The 15,050-nt window shown below is 57.9% G+C and overlaps 2 protein-coding genes across 4 annotated transcripts; both read left to right on the top strand.

The window, feature by feature from the left end:
- The first annotated feature begins 66 nt into the window (after window positions 1-66).
- On the top strand, window positions 67-5,865 carry LOC111162531 (coiled-coil domain containing 159). Its single transcript, XM_022527018.1, has 13 exons — window positions 67-153; window positions 1,452-1,542; window positions 1,656-1,882; window positions 2,589-2,622; window positions 2,890-2,978; window positions 3,067-3,148; window positions 3,346-3,541; window positions 4,153-4,238; window positions 4,315-4,391; window positions 4,711-4,832; window positions 5,067-5,146; window positions 5,484-5,597; window positions 5,759-5,865. The coding sequence occupies exons 1-13, from the start codon at window positions 67-69 to the stop codon at window positions 5,761-5,763; spliced, it is 1,290 nt and encodes a 429-aa protein (XP_022382726.1). The 3' UTR covers window positions 5,764-5,865.
- Window positions 5,866-7,747: 1,882 nt separating this feature from the next.
- Window positions 7,748-15,050, top strand: LOC111162508 (phospholipid phosphatase related 2). Of its 3 annotated transcripts, XM_022526971.1 has the most exons (9): window positions 7,748-7,848; window positions 8,686-8,765; window positions 9,483-9,671; window positions 9,783-9,918; window positions 10,736-11,007; window positions 11,934-12,110; window positions 13,135-13,257; window positions 13,554-13,605; window positions 13,739-15,050. In XM_022526971.1, exons 1-9 carry the CDS (start codon window positions 7,806-7,808, stop codon window positions 14,080-14,082), a joined length of 1,416 nt encoding a protein of 471 aa, XP_022382679.1. In that variant the 5' UTR covers window positions 7,748-7,805; the 3' UTR covers window positions 14,083-15,050. The 3 variants fall into 3 exon arrangements, with proteins under 3 accessions (XP_022382679.1, XP_022382681.1, XP_022382680.1); XM_022526973.1 differs by lacking the exon at window positions 7,748-7,848 and having other exon boundaries at window positions 8,592-8,765; window positions 13,135-13,241; window positions 13,739-13,812; XM_022526972.1 differs by lacking the exon at window positions 7,748-7,848 and having other exon boundaries at window positions 8,698-8,765; window positions 9,558-9,671; window positions 13,739-14,863.

Below are 15,050 nucleotides of genomic sequence, written 5' to 3'. Positions count from 1 at the left end.
GGGGCGGAGCTAAAGTGTCAGCCCCACCCTTCTCTGTGACTCTACCTTCAGGCTTCGCGCGTTTTAATGCGATGGTGTCCCCACGGGATCAAATTTCAGCGTCACAGCTGGGGACTGGCTTCGCGGTCCCTGAGGGGAGAGCATGAGCAGGTGGTATGTGGTAGGTGGGGGTGGAAGAGGGTCTGGAGCCCGGCGGGCGCAGGATTCTCGCCCCGGGGGGCGGGGCTCAGATTAATGACCCCGCCCCCTTCCCTCCAAGAATTCTCTTGGAGACAGCGGGAGAAAACACCTGACGCGGGAGGGGAAAGGGGAAGAAGAGAAGGGGGCTCGACTGGGGACCTGCCTGCAGTTGGCGCTCAGAAATGCATCTTCTCTTTTCCCTTTCAAGCCTCCCAGGGCTCCTCTGGTCCCATTTCCCAGGTTCTCAGTGTGACGTTAGAGGGCACTTTCCCAACACTGTATGTCAGGCGCTGGCATAGGTTAATTTACTTAATCACAACAACCCAGTAAAGTGGCTGGTGTGGCATTCCATTTATACAGCTGGGGACACTGAGGCATGGACAGGTTTGGTAAAATGCCGACATCACACAGACGGGAAGGGGCAGAGCAAAGATTCGAACCCAGGCTACTCAGCTGGAGAGTCCCCTGGCTTAATCATCATGTTGTACTGCCTCTGGAAGTGCAGGCTTCCTGAGACAGTGATTCTGGAAGGGGTAGCCCAGAACATTACGGGCAGAAGAAAAGCTCCCAAATCATAAGACGAGTGTGAAGTGAGTGCTTGGGATAATGCCCAGCACTCAGTGAGGTGCTCAGAAAATAAAAGCTTAAAAAATTGATAAAGGAAGATTTTATAGAGCTGAGTTTCCTCCGGTTCCCAGCCTCAGCTAGCACAGGGCTTCGACTCCAGTTCTCCTGACATTTACTAAATAGATATGCCTTGCCTCTCCTGCTTATACTCCATGGCTCCCACTTTATCTGGGGGGGCAGATCTAAATTCCCCAGTTTGGTTTTCAAGGTCTTGCTTGAGTTGACCTGCTAACCTCCTCCTGCTTCCTCTTGGACCCTACTACCTTCAGCCATCCCGAATTTACCAGCACACAGCATGTGGTTCCACACCTCCAAGCTTTTGTCCATGCTGTTTCCTGCCAGGAATGCCTTTCCATTAGTGCCCAGTGTTAAGATCCTTTTTTGCTTTTAGGCTGTTCTGAGGCCTCACTTTCTCCTGTGGGGGTCTTCTGGATCCTTCTCACTACCCAGCCCAGTGCCTGGGGCTGGGATCATCTTTCATCCAGCTCCTGCTCCTGCCATAACTGGGAAGCCCTGTGTTCAGGGCTGAGGCCTCTCTGGGGTATTAGGGAAGGTCTGGGGGTGTCAGGACTTGGGGGCTGGTCTCAGTGCAGCCCCCTGTTTCCCCCTGTTGAAGCGACCCTCTTCTGGCTGGCCTACCCCAGGACCCTGACTACTCTGTGCCCTGCTACTGCTCATCTCCCTTGCCCTCCAATGGGTGTTTGCCTGCTAACGGGAAGTGTGACAAGTATTGGGGTTTGTTGAGCGGCTTCCCTGGGGCTGGGGAGCTGGGAGGGGCTGGAGTGGCTCTGGGTTGGTCCTCAGAAAGCCCTCACCCCTTCATTCCCCCAACCACCCCCCCTGTTCAGGCTCTTCCTCAGACAAGACCTTGAATTATACAATTCACTGGTCCAGGACCCCAGAGCCAGAGATCGTGGGGCCAGCTTCTTCTGAGAACACAGTGCCGAGTATAGACTGGACGCTAGAGAGGGACTTGGAGCCTCAGGCGTATGGGTCTCCCATCTTCCAGAACCCAGACTCGCGGGAGCAGTGTAATGATCAGGACCTTCTGAAGAGGCATCACAACACCACTAAGGTCACCCGCACCCGGGAAACACCTCCCAGCCATATTCTACCGCTGTGGGGCTTAGGGGACCCCGGGGGGGGGTCTTTCTCAGGAACCCTTATGATGTGTGACTTCAGCACCCAGAAGAGCACCCAACGCTCAGCCAGCCCACATTAAAAATGTCTTAAATGAATGGATGAAGGGATGAATGGAGCGGATGTGTGATTGTGTTTCTTAGTGAGTGATACTTCCTGTGACAGTTTCTGGACTTGACTGCCTGTGGGTCTGTGGTTATGGCTGCGTGTCTCAGTTGAGTGTGAGTGGATCCTCTGAGGTTCTTAACCACCTGGAGTGCATGGCTGTGTCTGAGCTTGCCTGGCCGTAGTTGTGTTTCAATGCTTATGTGCCGTTGTGCTTCGGGGCCGTGGGAGCTCCCTGGAGACGTCGTCTATGTCGTTTGCCCTTAAGGAGGAAGGCCATTACCTGAGCCCAGTCCAGACACAGGGCTCTGCAGATGTGTTGTTGGGGGCAGCCTCCATGTCTGCACACACAGGGGACAAACCACAAGAGTATACTTCTGACCATGTGTGGGCTAGTGGGGGAGGGGTGCACTCGGGGTCTGGGACACCCAGGACTCAGCAGACCCAGCTCACACCCAACCCCACACAGTGGGTTGGGGTGTGCGAAGAGAAGCACAGGGATGAATTTCCACTACCCACATGTTCTCCTTTCCTAGAAGCCCTTGGAGACCAACTCTTCCAAAGTCAAAGGTGAGAACCTTCTCTCCCGACAAGACTATGTTTGGAAGACCCTCTGGTTTTACCCCCACCCTCTGTCCCAGCCTGGGAGGAGCTACACCACCCGTGCCCACTTAGCCCTCCCCCAGCCTCAGCTGAGTCTTGCTGACTACTGTCTCTCCCTCAACCTCAACAGACCCCAACTCCTCGCCCTCCCCTGAGCTTCTGCTGGTCTCTGACCTGAACTTGCCCCTGCCCCCACTCCTCCTAGCCTCAGCTGACCCTTACCTCTGCTCATAGTTAAGTCCACCATGATGATTCCTGACTACCAGAAGCTCCTGCGCTGCGAACTGGAGTCACTCAAGTCCCAGCTACAGGCCCAGACCAAGGTGAGGCTCCTCTGCCCTGCCCTGGGCGACCTCTGGCCCTGTTCCCCCACATCTGCTCCTGCCCCCAAGCTTGACCTCTTCCCCGCAGGCTTTTGAGTTCCTGAACCACTCAGTGACCATGCTGGAGAAGGAGAGCTGCCTGCAGCAAATCAAGATCCAACAGCTTGAAGGCGAGGACCGGCCAGGGGTTAAAGTCAGGCTGGAGGCTGGTCCTGCTGGTGTCAGCTGGGTTAGCCCAAAGTGAAAGAAGTTGGGTGGGTCTCCGGTCAGGGTCAGGGTCAGGTTCTGGTCAGGGTTAGGGCCAGCTGCATTCAAAGGTGGGCTCATGTGTGGTTGGGGCTCAGTCATGATCCCATCTAATTTGCAGAGGTTCTGAGTCCTATAAGCCGCCAGACAGAGAAGGAGGGACACAAGTGGGGTGTGGAGCAGGGACGCCAGGAGCTGTATGGGGCCCTGGCTCAAGGCCTGCAGGGGCTACAGAAGACCCTGCGTGACAGCGAGGAGGTGCAGAGGACCCGCACCACTCACTGCCTGCAGCTGCTGGCCCAGGAAATCCGGGACAGGTGGGCGTCACCAGGAGGGCAGCCTGGAAGCTGTGGGAGAGAAGGAAGGCCAAGGAGAGGGAGCCAAAGGGGGGATGTGGGATGAGACAAATGGGAGAGGCCTGAGTAAGGAGCCCTGGGGGCCATGGAAGGTTTGAGGGACAAGATGGGGGGATGAGGAGGCAGTGGGGAAGTGTGGGAAGCTGGGAGGCCAGATGGCAGGAGGAAGGAGGAGGGAGACTGGAAGCTGGAGATGAGATGGGGAGGGAGGCCAGGAGATCAGGAAACTGGACGTGATATGGGAAGCTGGAGGGAGGAGAGACTGAGGTTGGCAGAGGCTGGGGAGTTTGGGAGGTCAGAGGGGCAGAAGGTGGGGAGACAGAGGCCAGACAATGAGAGGCTGAGAGAATGGGAGGCTGGAGGTCAGGAGGAGGGGACAGGGGCTGGGAGATTGGAGGTGGGGAAGTAGAGGCAGGAGGGGCAAGGTGGACAGGCAGGTTGGGGGAGGGGACAGATCCTAGGGGGATGGGAACATGACAGTTGGAGGAGGCTTGAGGAGGCAGGTGGGCAAAAGGGAGACCAGAAGACCAGGAAATAGAAGGCCAAAGGCTGAGCAGGGAATGTGGGTCTAGGCTGCACTGTCCCCTCAGCAAGAAGTTCCTGTGGGAGGAGCTGGAGCTGGTGCGGGAGGAGGTGACCTTCATCTATCAGAAGCTCCGTGAGTGCCTGGAGCCCACGGTCAGGAGGGGGTTCTCTCTGCTGCTCTGGCCCCCCTGAGTCCCCTCCCCCTACAGAGGCTCAGGAGGACGAGATCACAGAGAACCTGGTGAACATCCAGAAGATGCAAAAGACACAGGTGAAGTGCCGCAAGGTGAGTGGAGAGGGCGGGGACCCTATGTGAGTTGGGACATGGGACTCTCTGCTGGCCTCCACTGTCATACTGGAGCCAGAAGGACTGGGTTCAAATCTCGGCTCTGCCACTTAGCAGCTGCGGGACTGTGGTCAAGTCATTTCACCTCTCTGGGCCTCAGTTTCCTCATCCGTATAGTGGGTATGAACAGCTGCATGGACTGCGTGCAAAACACTTTGAGGGCCGCCTGACATATCATCAGTGCTAAATAAGGGTCGCTTTTCACCATTCTGGTTCTTACCACTGTTGTCTCACACACACTTCCCACCCCTGGCCTTAGGTCCTGACCAAGATGAAGCAGCAGGGGTATGAGTCATCCAAATGGCCGGAGACCGAGGAGGTGCCATCAGGAGGCAGTGGCTCCTGGAGGGATGACCTCCAAAAGGAGCTGAGCGACATATGGTGATGCCCCGCCCCCACTCTAACCTCTGACTCCTGACCTTCAACTGCCTTGCCTTCCCACCAATCAGATCCAGCGGTGACTACCAGAACTGGAACCCACCCAGTCCGGGCCTCCCTCTCCCCCTGGGACTCACCTCCACCACCACACCCCCCCCCCCCCCCCCCCCCCCCGCCCATGGTCCCCGCCATGCCCCTCCCCCTGCCCAGGACCCCCAGCTCCCTGTCTCCCTGCAGGTCCGCTGTGCACATGCTGCAGAACTCCTTTGATGGCCTCATGTCCTCTGGGGGCTGCCCCAGGGCCTCGAACCTCAAGGGTGAGGGGGGATGAGGGGCACTCTGGGCTGTACGGGGGTCATTCTCCAGTTTCACACATGGCGGTCAGGTTCAGAGGCTGTATTTGGGGGTCACATCTGTTGGGGTGTTTTGGGTCCCATTAAGATTTCCATCCCAGGGTAACTCAGGATCACTGGGATCTTTTTAAAGGATCTGTGCAGTAAAATTCAAGGGTCCCTGAGGTCGTCATACTTTGGTATCACCTTGGTTCACATTCAAGTGATGTAAGGGACATAGGCCCCTGATCACGATGCCACTCAAGGGTCACATTCAGGGTCTGTGGGTGAAGAGCCAGAATTGCACCTGTTGCTCCCGCAGGCTACAGGGGGCACCAAGGCCTGAGCCCTCTGTTCCCCTCGTGGGACTCAGACTCAGACTCAGACCAGGACCATTCCCAGCCACTCTTCATCAAAAGCCACTCCTTCCCATCTGGTACGGAACCTCCCCTGCCCTACCCCACCCTTTCTCTCCTGGCTTGCCCTCCAGTGCCACAGAAGGACCCTTGAAGCTCCCAACCTGGGCATCTGCTCCCTGATTTCCAGCCCTCGGGTCCTCAGGACTAAGCTGGGCCCTGACCCACTCTCTCTCCACAGCCTGAGCAGCCGGGACTGCTCTCCCTGAAGACCCCTCCAGAGAGAAAATAAACTAGCCAAGACCCTCTTCCACCTGTGGACTGTTGCTCCTGCTGCTTCCTGTGCCTGAGAATGACCACCCTCACACCCAGTTTCCTTTCCAGTGTTGGGGAGGGTGTGGGGACCCCAGATGCTGTAGGCTTAGGGGACAGTGTGAGGCCAGATTTAATAATAACAAGGTCAGGGGTCAGTCTGTCCAGATATGAGGATCCAGAGGGCCCTGGCGCTCTAGTCTACTGCCCCAAAGGGGAAACTGAGGCACAAGGAGGGAGGGTCGAGGTCCAGGGTCACCCTCGCACCCTGCCCTCCTCCTCCCCTCTGCGCCCCCACCGCCTAGTTCTCCCTCAACCTGCATCCTTCATTCCCTCCCAAATTTGTCCTAACACTTTTCGGCCCCACCAAGAGCAACAGAGGCCCCGCCCGGGACCATGCTAATGAGACGCCGCGAGTCCCCGCCCGACTGGGTTATGCAAATGAAGTGCCAGGAGGCCCCGCCCCTCGCCCCTTCGCTGAGTCTGCGCGGCTCTGCCCGGCCGACGGCGTCTCCCATCTCCGTGTCCGCCCGCGGGGCCTGCCGTCCGTCAGTTCGTCCTGTCGCCCGGGTGACATCTAAGCGGAGCGGGGGCTCAGACCGTGACAGCCTCGACCCGGTGAGGGAGAGGGGCTTGGGGCGCTCCCGGCATCCCCTCTCGCGGGCTACCGACCCTCGGTCTGTATGGTTCGGCCAGGGTTCGGCTCCTGCGGGTCGGGTCCCTTGTGGGTCCGGCGCAGGGAGGGGGAAGGGAGGCAGTGAGCTGGGGCTTGAGAACCGGCCTCGGGGAGGGGAGCGTGGAGATGGGGACCCCGGGCCGGTGAAGCCAAGCGGCAGGTGGTGAGGGTGACTGTGATTGTGTGCTTGTCATTTTGTGTCAGTGTGTGGTTGTGTAACTGTGATTGTGTGGCTCTGGGGATGCCTGTGTGGTAGATGGTCTGTGTGGTGGATGTGTGACTCTCCTGTGGCTGTGATTGTGTGGCTGTCATCACGGGTGTCACTCTGAGGGTGTGTGTGGCTGTGTTGTTGTGACTGCTATCCCTGTGACTGTGTGAGGCTGTCTCGGTGTCTGTACAGTTGTGTGCATATGACTGCCATTGTGTGTTCCTTCTGATGGTGTGTGGGGGCCCATTTCTATGTCTCAGTGTGTGGCTGTGATCATGCGCCTTTCTTGTGTGGCTCGGTGTGCAAATCCGTGTCGCGGTCCACGTATGTGCCCTTGTGGTGGCCATGTGGCTGAGCTCGTGGATGACATCGTCTCTCCTGTGAGTGTCAGTGTGGCTGAGACACTGTGAATATGTGTGGCTGTCGCTGAGTGCCTGGTTGTTGGGGGTGTGACACCGTGACCGGTTTATGACCCCCATTGTGTGTGGTGACTCTTTTTGATGTAACTCTTCCATGTGTTGGCAGCCCTGAGGCTCTGTCCCTGGTGACAGGGGGGTGAGCGCTGGTGTGGGGCTGTATGCGGGGCTGTGAAGTGTTTGAAGGACCTCCCCTTGTGTCCCTGTGACTGTGTGTGTGGGGGGGAGTTGTTTGATCTGTGTGGGTGTCTGTGACAGGCCGTGTGCACACTGTGCCATGTGTGTGAGTGTACAGTTGTGTGTTGTGGGTGTTGGGCACCTGTCTGAATGAACAGGCCTGTCTTGTTCACCACCAGCAAAGTGCCTGTAACCCAGCAGGCACTGGCTCCTTGTTGGTGGGATGGACAAATTCTGTACTCTGTGTGTGTGTGTGTGTGTGTGTGTGTGGTGGTGGTGGTGGTTGGGATGGAGGCCGTGGCTGAGTTGTATACTCTAGGGACGCCGGCATGTGTGATTGTGTCTCTGGAAGGGTGAGGGGCCGTGGCCACGTGGGCATCTGAGATCTCTGGTGACCCTCGCCCCGCATGTCACACTGCAGAGCAAGCTGCGTGGATGGGGCACTGGACCCAGAGTGCCTACCCTCACCTTCCTGGGCCTCAGTTTCCACATCTGTGCAATGGGGTTGACCATCCCTGCCCTGCTGGCCGCCAGGAGCGGCTGTGAGTCTGTGGGTGTGGCGGAGGCCTGTGGGAAGCCATAGGGCCCTTTCACAGGTGAGGTCAGCCTGGGAGAATGGGTCGAGCAGGTGTGGCTCTGTTGGCCCCTCAGTGCTGGGGACTGAGGTTCGATTGGGGGAAGAGGAGGCTCGTGGGGAGAAGATAGCCCTCTTGTGAGACAGCAAGGCCGACAGTCTGGGAGGAGGGGAAGTAGGGGAGGCATCTGGGTTCGGAGGGCCTGGCCATCAGCCCGAACCAGTCAGGCAGAGCCCATGGGGACAGGAAAGAGAGGCCCCTGTGGGCCATGGGGAAAGGGACTCAGAGGAGGAATTTGGTGGGGGTGGGGGACACAGAGCATGGGGTCCCTTATAAAGTATTTGAGGAAAGAGGATGGGGTCCCCTGAAAACCCTTGGGGGTGAGAACCCTTCTAAGTGGGCCCTTCTCTGTGGGGGAGGGGTTCTGTTTAGCTGGAGAAGTCTCTTCCAAGGGCTGAGGGGAGGTGACCTGTGTAGTAAGAAGGAGAGATCCTCCTAAAAGGCATGAGGTCTGAATCTCCTATGTGGGCTGTTGGGGGAGAAAACCACTGTAGAGCCTCTGGGATCTGGGCTGGGGATGGGCTGAGCTGCTTGTGTCGGGAGGCCTCCAAAGGGCAGGATCCTAGACATTCAGAGTCATGGCCAGAAGGCGCAGTGGGTGGAACCAGGGCTCCTTTGTAGTAGTTCTGGGGCGGGGGTGGGGATGGGGGTCATGGTGTGGCCAGAGGACTCTACTCAGGCAGGTGACTAGAGCCTCCCCCAGGCCCCGCCCTGGCGGTCCCATTCCCTTCCCACGGTCCACAGGCCCAGCCTTCACCATGGCAGGAGGGAGACCTCAATCGAAGAGGAGTTTCTCCATCATTCCCTGCTTTGTCTTCGTGGAGGTGAGGAACCCAGTAACTCTCTCCCCACCCCCACCCCCGCCCATCTGCACCCCAGACTCGCTCCCAGACCCTCAGCGGGGAGGAGGCACGATCAGAAGTGACACTCCCAGGGTTCCAAGCCTGCTCTGTCCACCCTTAGCGCAGAACTCTGGGTACCTCCCATCCCCTCTTGAGTTCAGCTTCCTTGGCTGTCAAAAAGGCGCCATCAGAGTCCCTTTCTCCTAGGGCAGTTATGAAGGTAAGATGTATTAATTCACGGAAGGGGTTTAGTATGATGTCCTGCCCCCAGTAAGGATTGTACTTCTGGGAGCTGCCAGCACTTCTGCCAGTAGTGGTATCTTTTCCTCTGTTGGTCTGTGTTCTCCTCCCTACCCACTAGCCCCTCTCTTTGGTCTGAGCCTTGGCCCAGTCCCCACTCACTCTCCCCCATCCTATTTCCTCTCTCCTTTCCATTCTACTAGTCCCTTCTCTTTCTCTCCTCCTCCTTGCCCCTCCCCTGCCTTCTCTTTCTGTTCCTTTCATTTTGTGTCTCCCAGGTCCAGACGACTCCCAGCTTCTCTCTGTCTCTCCCACCCTTTGTATCTCCCCCAGTCTTGATCTCTCTGTCTCTCCTCCCCATCTCGGTCTCTCTCCATCTCTGTGTCTATCGCCATGGCCCCAGCCTGGACCTGACCTTGTCTCTTCTCTCTCTGTCCCCCTGCCATGACTGGGTGGCAGTCAGTGCTTCTGGGCATCGTGGTCCTGCTTGCTTACCGTCTGGAGTTCACGGACACCTTCCCCGTCCACACCCAGGGGTTCTTCTGCTATGACAGTACCTATGCCAAGCCTTACCCGGGGCCTGAGGCTGCGAGCCGAGTACCTCCTGCACTCACCTATGCCCTGGTCACTGCTGGGCCCACCCTCACGGTGAGACTGGGGGTAGCCTTGGTCAGACCCAGATGGCAGGAGGGCCAGGTGGAGGTGGGTGGAGGGTTGGCTTTGAAGGCCAGGAAGACCCCGCCTTGATCTTGCCCACAGATCCTGCTGGGGGAGCTGGCGCGTGCCTTTTTCCCCGCGCCACCCTCAGCCATCCCCATCATCGGGGAGAGCACCATCGTGTCGGGGGCCTGCTGCCGCTTCAGCCCCCCACTGCGGAGGCTGGTCCGCTTCCTGGGTGAGTGACACAGGGGGTCGGCTCTGCAAAAGAGGTTTGGGCCAGGTTCAGCCGTAATAAGAATTTTACGGGGAAGAGGGCCTAGAACAGCCATGATGATGACCTCGTGAGGCAAAGGGGGATGTCGGTAAAGCCAGGCACAATGGAGGTTCTAGGCACAGTGGTAGGCCTAAGCCGACCATGGTGGCAAATGTCAGGGCCCCAGATTGCTACAAGGAGAGTATCAAGGCAGAAAATGGGGACACAGGCCCAGGCCAAAGACCAGCCCAACCTCTATCCCACCCCAAGCAGGAGAATGAGAACCCGGTGTGGGGTCCCAGCCACAATGAGTGCCCATGGTGTAAGAGAAGGGCAGAGCTCATCCAAAATGGTGGTCCCTGTGACAGAGGACTGGAGCTCTAGCTCTGGCTGATTGTTGATCCAGGGAAAAAGTGATCAATTCAATAACAGTGAGCCCAGGGCAGGTGTATAAAGAGGCCTAGAAATACCCACAGGATGGTCTTCAGAGATTTCAGGCATGAGCCCAGTCCTGATGTCATGCTGCTGAGGGGTCCTAGCCCAACTATATTGGGGTTCCAGGGGAGGACCCACTCCTGAGATGGTAGTAATCTAAGGGGGACAGAAGCAAGAGGCTCAGGGTGCCAAGGGGAGGACCTTGGCCCAGGGATAATGGGATATGGCTTTAGGGGGATTTGCAGCTGTGCTTTAATGATGGTCATAGGAACAAGGCGCCCGGATGAGCCATAGGGGCTCACAGGAGGAGGGCCCTGGGGTATCAGGGGCCCAGCACGAACTCCCTCTCCCACTTCACCCCCAGGGGTCTACTCCTTCGGCCTCTTCACCACGACCATCTTCGCCAACGCGGGGCAGGTGGTGACCGGCAACCCTACACCGCACTTCCTGTCGGTGTGCCGCCCCAACTACACGGCCCTGGGCTGCCCACCGCCCTCGCCGGACAGGCCAGGGCCTGACCGCTTTGTCACCGACCAGGGTGCCTGTGCCGGCAGCCCCAGCCTGGTGGCCGCTGCGCGCCGTGCCTTCCCCTGCAAGGATGCCGCCCTTTGCGCCTATGCAGTCACCTACACAGCGGTGAGCCCCAGAATAGGGGCACAAAAGTGGGAGGGGGGCGGCCAATGGGCAGGAGGCCACTGTGGACTGGAAACTCTGATTCCTTCCCAGGATAAAGACACATCCCAGTGCTGTGACACTGCCCTGAGCGTGGTCCCACTCTTGGGCAGGAAGGTCCCTCAGACTACCTCTTTTGAGTCTGGCCACGCCCCCTGGCCCGGGAATGCCACACCCAAGGGAGGTTGTTGGCTCCGCCCGTGGGACCAAAACACTGTTCTGGAGCCCTGTACTCCATTCCCTGGAGCCTAGCCATACCCCTGATGCGACAGGTCCCTAAATTTTGGCTGGGAGACTGGGCAGTTGGGCTTTCAATTCGGTCCCCTGGAGCCTGGGAGGGAGGACCCTCCCCCAACCTCCCCATCCCGCTTTGTCCTTGCCCTTTCTAGATCTGGCCACGCCCCCGACTTGACCGACTGGGACTTCCTCTGACCCCAGCCTTTCCTTGGTTCGCACCTCCTGTTGCTTTGCCTCCTTTTTCTGGCGTCCAGGACTAACTAGTTTCTATTCTTGTCAGTGGATCCCTGGGGCTTGGGGGTTCCACCTCCTGGAGTTCCTGGACCTGCCCCCCTGGGCCTTTACTCCACGCTCTGGTTCTGAAGCGGTGGGCTGACCGAGCAAGCATCTTTCTCCATCTGTGACTGGTCCTGGGGAGCCCTGGGCCCCAGACTCTGTCCACTGCTCTTTGGTGTCCAGACCACATCCCTATCCCTGAAAGGGCCCGCTGGGAGTTCACGTCTCCATCCACAAACTCCAGTCCCCCTGGCTCTGTAGCTCCTGGCCACAGCCTCCAGCCCCAGTGCCATTCCCAGGGATTCTGGCCACGCCCTCCAGCCCGGAAGGCGGTAGCCACCTGCCCTGCGTCCTCCTGACTGGTCTGGCTCCCACAGATGTACGTGACGCTTGTGTTCCGCGTGAAGGGCTCCCGCCTGGTCAAACCCTCGCTCTGCCTGGCCCTGCTGTGCCCCGCCTTCCTAGTGGGCGTGGTCCGCGTGGCCGAGTACCGCAACCACTGGTCCGACGTGCTGGCCGGCTTCCTGACAGGCGCTGCCATCGCAACATTTCTGGTGAGCCACCTTGCCATCCCATCCATTCCAGTATGGGAGACCCTCTGTGAGCTCTCTGACCCAAGAAGCTGGACCGAAGGATAGTGAAGGGTGTGGACTCTGTGTGACCTTGGGCGAGTCCCTTTATCTTACCCTGCCTGGATGTTTTCATCTGTGAAATGGGATGACAGGAGCAGGGTATGTAGCGTGAGGTCCTTGCTTTGAGTGCAGAATTTGAAGGCCCACTGAAACACTGAGTAATCAAGATTAATAAAGTTTTAATGACATACTTTTTTTTTAAGATTTTATTTATTTATTTGACAGACAGAGATCACAAGTAGGCAGAGAGGCAGGCAGAGAGAGAGAGAGGGAGAAGCAGGCTTCCCGCTGAGCAGAGAGCCCGATGCGGGGCTCGATCCCAGGACCCTGGGATCATGACCTGAGCCAAAGGCAGAGGCTTCAACCCACTGAGCCACCCAGGCGCCCCTTAATGACATACTTTTTAAAAAGCAAAAGTAGGGACGCCTGGGTGGCTCAGTCGGCTAAGTCGCTGCCTTCAGCGCAGGTCATGATCCCAGAGTCCTGGGATCGAGTCCCACATCCGGCTCCTTGCTCAGCGTGGAGCCTGCTTCTCTCTTTGCCTCTGCCTAACACTCTGCCTGCTTGTGTGCGTGCGCTCTCTCTCTCTCTGACAAATAAATAAATAAAATAAAATCTTAAAACAAAAGAAAACAAAACAAAAACCGAAATTAATGCAATAACACATGATGTCCAAAATATCAAAAACTTAAAAGACAGAACCAGATCCTGCCTTTGCACCACTTGGCCTTACTTGCCTCACCCTGTCATGACCTGTGGAATAGATAATAATAGTACCTACCTCTTAGTAAGGTGGAAAGAACAGTGCTTGGCACGTAAATGTATCAGAAAATGTTAACTGAAAACCTGAGCCTCGGTTTCCTTATCTGAAAAATGGGGATGATATTTATGCCACTCCTACATTATTGGCTTCGGGCCTCAACATGCCCCTCTCACTCTGTCCCAGGTCACATGTGTCGTACACAACTTCCAGAGCCGGCGGCCCTCTGGCCGAAGGCTCTCCCCCTGGGAGGACCTGGGCCAAGCCCCCACCATGGACAGCCCCCTCGAAAAGTTAAGTGTGGCCCAGGTAAGGGGGGCCGGGGTCTGATCCCGGCTGGAGAGGGTGGTAGGTGGAAGGGGACCAAGGAGGCAGGAAGTCAGGCAAGAGGTGGGGGTCTACAGGCCTTGGGGAGGTAGAGGGATTACTTGTCTTTGTGGACCTTGGTCCTGGGGGACAGTCACACAAAATAGAAGGGTGTGTCTTGATTAATCTGGAAAACTCTAGGTCTTTTCCACAAGCTCTCTGCCTGATGAGCCCCGCATGGCTGTGGCCAGTGGGGCCCAGGGGGCCACTAGCCCCTTCCCTCTGCCTCTTTGTCTCAGGAACCCGAAGCCTGCAGGCCGCATTCGACACCGGCACGGCTCACCCCATCCAGTGAGTGTCGAGGGAGTGGGGGGATAACCGGGGGGACTTCCAGGTCGCAGTCACTGCCACAGAGGTCTCACCTATGCTCTCGTGGCCCCCTCCCAAGCTTTCTGATCCCCTGACCTCTGACCCTGACCCCCAGAGTCGCAGAACTGTGCCCGCCGTGGCCACCTGATCCCCAGCTGCGTGTCCTCCAGGGCTCCAGCCATGTGTTCGTCGCCCCGTGTGCCCCGCCCTCGATTGAGGTCTGAGCCAACGCCCCTGCCCCTGCCCCTGCCCCTGCCAGCACCAACCCCCAGCCAGGGCCCCTCACCCTCCTCCCCCGGGCCTGGGGGGCCGGGTGGGGGTGGCGGACGTGGTCGGAAGTTGCTGCTGCCCACGCCCCTGCTTCGGGACCTGTACACCCTTAGCGGACTCTATCCCTCCCCCTTCCACCGGGACAACTTCAGCCCTTACCTGTTTGCCAGCCGTGACCACCTGTTGTGAGGCCCCGATGCCCTCCCAGAATCTGCCAGGCCCCCTTTCCTTCCCCGCCACACGTGTGGGTGCGTGTGCCATGTGAGTGCCAAAGCCCTCTGTGCACAAACCAGCCTGGCCTAGGCATTAGAGGCTGGCTGGAAGGACATTTGGGGGGCCCCCTGCCTCTCTTGCCCTCTGGGACACCCAAGTGGGCATTACTGGGAGGTGGGCCCTTGCCCCTAGGATTACTCTTTTAAGGGCCAAAACCTGACCCCATTGGCCATTGCTCAGCCAATGGGAGCCCCCGGTTCTAAAATTTCTACTTAAAAGTAGTTTACTCCAGCCAGTGGGAGCCTCCCCTCATGTCTTAGAATCCTCAGGCAAGAGGGTAACTCCAGTTAGTGTTCAGCGTCTGAACAACCAATAGGACTCCTTGGTTTTCAGAATTTCTAGGATGGGTGGGTATGATTCCAGTCAATGGGGGACCGCCAATGTCTAAGGACAAGCAAAGAAGAGGGAGATGGGGTCATCCTTTGTCATCGGGTCCTCTCTCAGATTCAGAAGAGTCCAGCTGGAGCATGGGGGGCAGGCTCCCCCATGGCAGGGTCCTTGGGGCACCCCTTCCTCTCTTAGCCTCTCCCCCATGTGCAGACTCTCACTCAGTCCCTCCTAACTCCCAACTTATGCAGGGCTTGCCCCAGTTCAGAGGTTTTGGGGTTCAGGGTGCTGTCTCCCCTTGTCTGTGCCCAGATCACCCCAAACCTTTCTGTTATTAGGGCTATGGGAGGAGACTTTTTTTGCCTTGGAATCTGCCCTTGTTCTTTCCACTGCCCCCCATCCCGGGCCCCAGCCTCCTGTAGATGTGCCATCATGGGGGGTTTGGGTGGAGCAGAGAGGACTCCCCTGCCCCAGGCAGCCAAAGGCAGTGGGCAGAGGAGACACTGCCCCCCTTTCCTGCCCCCTCCTTATCTTTAATAAAGACCTGTTTGTAACAG

The sequence above is a fragment of the Enhydra lutris genome, unplaced genomic scaffold (assembly GCF_002288905.1).
Source record: "Enhydra lutris kenyoni isolate GAN:26980312 unplaced genomic scaffold, ASM228890v2 scaffoldscaffold92, whole genome shotgun sequence".
NCBI classification, from domain to species: Eukaryota; Metazoa; Chordata; class Mammalia; order Carnivora; family Mustelidae; genus Enhydra; species Enhydra lutris.
Note: the sequence above shows the minus strand (reverse complement) of the source record. Positions and strands in the feature narration are given on the sequence as shown.

What these genes read in the sequence shown, in the direction of transcription:
- LOC111162531 (XM_022527018.1), top strand. Translation starts at nt 67, where the DNA reads ATGCGATGGTGTCCCCACGGGATCAAATTTCAGCGTCACAGCTGGGGA. An exon ending in CAACTCTTCCAAAGTCAAAG is followed by an intron (nt 2,623 to 2,889) that starts GTGAGAACCTTC and finishes CTCTGCTCATAG; the next exon opens with TTAAGTCCACCATGATGATT. An exon ending in GCCCAGGAAATCCGGGACAG is followed by an intron (nt 3,542 to 4,152) that starts GTGGGCGTCACC and finishes ATGTGGGTCTAG; the next exon opens with GCTGCACTGTCCCCTCAGCA.
- LOC111162508 (XM_022526971.1), top strand. Translation starts at nt 7,806, where the DNA reads ATGGGGTTGACCATCCCTGCCCTGCTGGCCGCCAGGAGCGGCT. An exon ending in CTGCCATCGCAACATTTCTG is followed by an intron (nt 12,111 to 13,134) that starts GTGAGCCACCTT and finishes ACTCTGTCCCAG; the next exon opens with GTCACATGTGTCGTACACAA. An exon ending in GGCACGGCTCACCCCATCCA is followed by an intron (nt 13,606 to 13,738) that starts GTGAGTGTCGAG and finishes CCTGACCCCCAG; the next exon opens with AGTCGCAGAACTGTGCCCGC.